Raw genomic sequence first — 5,000 nt, 5'->3', positions numbered from 1 at the left:
TATATTCAGTGGCCGACAGCTGAGTCATAACAGAACTGTATTCTAAAAACCCACGCTTAATTGGTCTCTCTAGCGTCAAGAGGCTCTCACTTATATAAAAGATGACCTTATTGCCACTGTCCAAGGGTTCGTTCGATTGACCCTATTCCGGAATAAGAATACGCGGAGTGATGATTTAAAACACTATGTATGGCTTTTTGAAGCAACAAGGATAATAAAGCTCTGTTTAAAATAGAATTTAAGCAGATGTTTGACAATTTTAATTTTTGCAAAAACGAAGGATTTCTAACTTCTATTCCATATATAGTGTATTCCTTTTCCGGAATAGGGTCAATCGAACGCGCCCTAAGTTTTTCCTAGGGACCTTAGGCTTTACCCACTGACTTCGGCCTAAAGGGAACCCGATAACAACGCGATCTCGCCGATGGAATCGTCGGTATCACTGAACCTTTAAGAATTCTGAGATGTACTAGGTCTACAGGGAAATATCGAACTAACATAGAATAGATACAGTAGATATTGTATAGAAATAGGAATAAGAGTTCAAGAGAGGATGGATCGAACCTTAAGCACAACGCAAGTGCAAAAAAAGCAATTTCGTTGAGAGTCTTTTATTTCAGCTGTCAATGAAACGTTGCACGGATTATAAACGAAGTTTCTTTCTTGTAACTCTTCGAAGCGTTAAATTATTAACTGAGAATTCGTGAAACGTTATTCAGTAGTATTTTTATAATTTCCAAGATTAACCGATCTACTTTGTTTAACAGCGGAATTTCCTTGCTTTTTGTTGATTCTGCTTGAAACTGGTACATGTTTTTATCTGATTTGTGTGACGTTCGGGAAGTCCAGTTTTCTTTGTTATTCGAACATTAATATAACTTAAGGACACTTCTGCAGGGCAGCTGTTATTCAGTAGCAGCAGAAAAATCTCAAAGGCTGATCAACTTTGTTCAGTGTTACAAGGATTTAAGCCGGGATTTAAGTCACAGACCCATTCGGCAATAACTTACATACAAAGCGATGCGTACATACAATGCCTGACTCCCCGCAGTTTACCTATGCAAAATCATAGTCTGCAGGTTGCACAGCAATGCATGCCAAAATGACTCAGAAACTGAATTCTTCCAATTTGCAGTCAACACGTTGCATCACAACAACATTGTGCAAATAAGGCACGTATTCTTGCCAGAAAAAAATGCGGTTTTTTGACAGCCAATTTACGAGGGATCGCTTCGACTAACGTTTCAACGGCAATAAGTTATTTAACCAAAGGGCAGGGACTTCTTCAACTGTGGAGTGCAAAATCTTCCGAAAAACATGTGGTTACGGTAGGCCGGCGGTAGGGTTACCACCCAACCAAAACCAAAATTAATCAAGCCAAGTAATACCCCTTGATGTTTTCATTTTAGACTGTCACCATTTCTGTTGCACTTGGGGTAGTATTTTCAGCTAAACTATAGTGATTTCTTTCACTACGAAGCGATTACACTTCGAATTCAGCCAAAACGCTCAGCCATGTTTGTTTTCCGACATCATGATGACGTGTGATGATGATGACATCATGACGTGACAATTATTCGCCGAAGGCGAGGCGAATAATTGTTTTAGTATAATTACAAAAGTGATAAAAATATATATATATTATTTAATCAAATATGCATTTTCTTTAAAACAATTCATTTCTTCGTCCGTCACCTCGACAAAACGGCTTGCGGCCATTTTGAGAAAAAAACCGCTTATGTGATTATCGTGTAATAATCACCTCAAATGCAACCAATAAGCACAGACGATATTCAATAATAACCTGATATTATACTAAATGGTGATAGTTACATTTTTTTGAAATAACCTGGCTAACAAACTTGTTGAGAATGAATGAATGAATGAATGAAAACTTGCACAGAAAACAAATAAAAAAAATATCTACAACTGGTTTACATTTTTGCCGTGTGGAAGTACTGTTCAGAAAACCATCCATGAATACTTCTCTCCGAGAGACCCAAGGCATCGACTGCGCGTACTTCCTTGCATTGGGAAGACTGTTTCATAGGGCCTGATTACATGGTGAGTTTCAGCCCGGGCTGAAATTTCGCTCCGCCCACCGAGCTGAAATTTTGTTGCGATTACATGCTCTATTTCAGTCCGGTGCAAAACGCAAATTTCCATGGGAAAATTTACTGAGATGCGAAAACACGATCGATGCACATGTCCAGGCTGAAAAAATGATAGCGATTACATGGATATTTCAGCCCGTTTGCCCGGGTTGAAATTCGCCATGTAACCGGGCTCATAGAAGAGCGCCACGATAACTTTAAACTACACTTTAGGTAGTCAGTACTTGGTCTAGAAAGGGACAATTTCCCCTTAGCGTCGCGGAGATTTTAAATCGAGATTCTCGGCGCATGGCATTATAACAGCTGGTGGGCCAGTCAAATCTCCACAATGGTATTATCCAATGATCACGTCTTTAACCAGGATGTTGACTTCATTGTTTCAGCCAAAGGAGGAGGTGGCCGCGGCGGTGATCATGGCAAACACGATGGTCGTCACGATGGTCGTCACGATGGTCGTCACGATGGTCGTCATCATGACCACGACCACGACGAACATGATAAACCGAAGAAATGCCCTCCGCCAATTACATGGCCCCAACTAAACATGATATGTGAGGTGTCGAAAGACTGCCGAACATTCGAATGCTCTGCAATGGTTCAAGGCGAAAAGGCTATTCTGAAACTCGAGATTGACACCTCCTCTGGGCCAATGAGCGCCAATGTCAGCCTGACGGTGCCAAGCAGAAAATTTCATTGGTCGCATACTTTCATGAACGGACAGAAGCTTCAGGTGAAAGGATTTCCTCTGCAAATCCAAGATTATGACGTTGTCCACATGTATTTCATGCTTAAGATGTACGAAATGGACGAGGACACCGTATTCAAGGTAAAAAATGCTGAAATATGTTAAGTGTACACATGAGACGTGATCTTCCCGAAAAAAATTGTAAAAAATCTTTGCCGATGGCGGTCACGAGAGGGCGTTAATCTGGGGTGTTTAGGAAGATCAGTTCAAACTTTGCCTTGGAGCAAGTGCATGGGTCCATTATAGATAGATAAAGCTTGCGAACATGATTGGTGAAGTGAGATTTGAAACGGCATATGCTTGTTTCGGTTATCTTTTGACCATTCCAAACATACACTTAAGAGCTACCGTCGCGAAAAAGACAAACAATACCAGGAATGAATGTGACGTTATTTGTTTTTTCGTTTGATAGCTGGAGGTGTACCTCAAAGATCCTGTCACCTCGGGGGAAACGAGCAACACCTTACTGAAGGGCAAATTGCCACCCTCAGATGAAGATAAGCATAGATGGGGAAGATGCCACAGTGAGTCATCCGAAGGACTTCTTTATCCTTATCGTGGTTTCCATTTGTGGTTGCCTTGGAACCAACACACCAAAAACACGCGTAAATCACGTGCAAGCCAGGCGCAGTGGGTTTCGTTTTTTCCTAGGATTGGAAGAAAATGTGGCGCAAGGTGTTTAAGCAAATCAAGGCGTGCAGATTTACAAAACCAAGGCAATCGTGAAACCACTTTCGATACTTAACTGAAATCCGCTTTTGAATTGCGCACATTTCGACTAAGCGCGCTGACACCAAAATGCATGACCACGCTAGCATATCACAACTTATCCCAACAATTATAATGAGCCAATCAAAGCGCGCAACTGGCTTACAGGCGACTCGTGCAAGTAAGTAAGATTGCTCTCGTGCTGAAAAAGTCATCTTTCACTCAAGTAACCAAACTTTGTCCTCCTTTATGCAGAGTTTGCCGCTTGGTTCAAACGCCAATCAGGTGCTGTCAAAGCCAGCATCATTTTGAGCGCTGTCTTCGTGATTGCCATGCTGCTCATTGGCATCGTCTACTGCTGCAAGAAGCGTCGCGGTGTCAAGAATGTCAAAGTCCAGCCTCCATCCTATGCACAGGCTACGTCTACCCAGACCAAAGTTCCTCTGGAACCCCTGGTCAACGAAGAGTAGCTGATAGGCGATGCTCTTTATCACAGGCTCCCGGAATAGCAAATACATACCCCAACTACTTACATGGATTTAGTACTGGAGTACGAACTTCATGTACGCTTTTCACGTTTTGTCTAAACCTGTTTGCGTGCGGAAGCTCTGGAGCAAGATCCCTTTCTTGCAACCAATTGGAGATGCATATTAGGGGTCCCAAAGTCAATTCTGCTAATAGCCAACTGGTTCTCCCCTTAGGGTTTACTTTCCTAAGGCAATGGTGGCCAGTTTAATTGAATTCTTACCTTCTATAAACGACCAGAAAGCCTCACGCTTTAATTAATCACAACAGTGGACTGTCGCGTTTTAGGAACAAACAGCTTTTTCAGCTCTCGTTTCAGTTTAAAGTTTTCAAAGATTTCTTTTTTGCGCTTGTTTTTGGGGCGTTGTATCACATACACATTCCGGGAGCCATTGAGTTATAAATTGCACTTATACAACGCTATAATCCGTTTGATGTAACCTAGATTATCCTGAAGTTTGCATGGGAGGATATTCTCTGTTTGTAAAGAACACTTTTGTTACTTTTTTAAGCAATAAAAAATCGCTGACACCTTCACAGTCATGTTATTACTTTTATTTCCCACTTAATCTTTTAATATTGCCGTACTTTAGTTTATCATTTTTATTTTTTTGCAGTACTAACTGTATTGCTCCTGTAAAATCGAGTTCCCTTGTGCATATACATATCTTACTTTTGAGAGTTGTAGATGTGGATATATACACATACAGACATACAGGACCGTCAAAGGACTCGTGCTTCTGGCCGTTTTATTATCAAAACTGCACAGAATTCATTCACTATTGCCTCGTATTTCCTATCGCGGAAATACAAGACGAGGACGTGAGAGGAATGAATCTGCAGAAAAAGAGCTATCTGTTCAAACAACCATGCACCCCCTCCCCCACCAAACGTAATTCGTTTAGAAA

The 5,000-nt window shown here is 41.3% G+C and overlaps 2 protein-coding genes across 4 annotated transcripts in view; one reads left to right on the top strand and one right to left on the bottom strand.

Moving 5' to 3' along the window:
• The window catches only part of LOC138028878 (uncharacterized), a 16,028-nt gene extending 11,397 nt beyond the window's left edge, over positions 1-4,631 (top strand). For all 3 annotated transcript variants that reach the window (XM_068876497.1, XM_068876499.1, XM_068876498.1), the window contains exons 2-4: positions 2,498-2,940; positions 3,272-3,383; positions 3,823-4,631. In XM_068876497.1, the coding sequence (XP_068732598.1) occupies positions 2,498-2,940; positions 3,272-3,383; positions 3,823-4,037 (770 nt within the window). In that variant the 3' untranslated portion in view covers positions 4,038-4,631. The remainder of the gene's footprint in view (positions 1-2,497; positions 2,941-3,271; positions 3,384-3,822) is intronic.
• Positions 3,823-5,000, bottom strand: part of LOC138030752 (uncharacterized) — a 22,159-nt gene continuing 20,981 nt past the window's right edge. Inside the window, exon 9 of the mRNA XM_068878628.1 lies at positions 3,823-5,000. This exon is cut by the window's right edge and continues 3,088 nt beyond it. The gene's annotated coding sequence lies outside the window, so the exon portion shown is untranslated.

This window comes from Montipora capricornis, chromosome 13, assembly GCF_036669925.1.
Source record: "Montipora capricornis isolate CH-2021 chromosome 13, ASM3666992v2, whole genome shotgun sequence".
Classification (NCBI taxonomy): Eukaryota; Metazoa; Cnidaria; class Anthozoa; order Scleractinia; family Acroporidae; genus Montipora; species Montipora capricornis.
The sequence above is the reverse complement of the archived record's forward strand: the minus strand, read 5'-3'. Positions and strand labels throughout refer to the sequence as shown.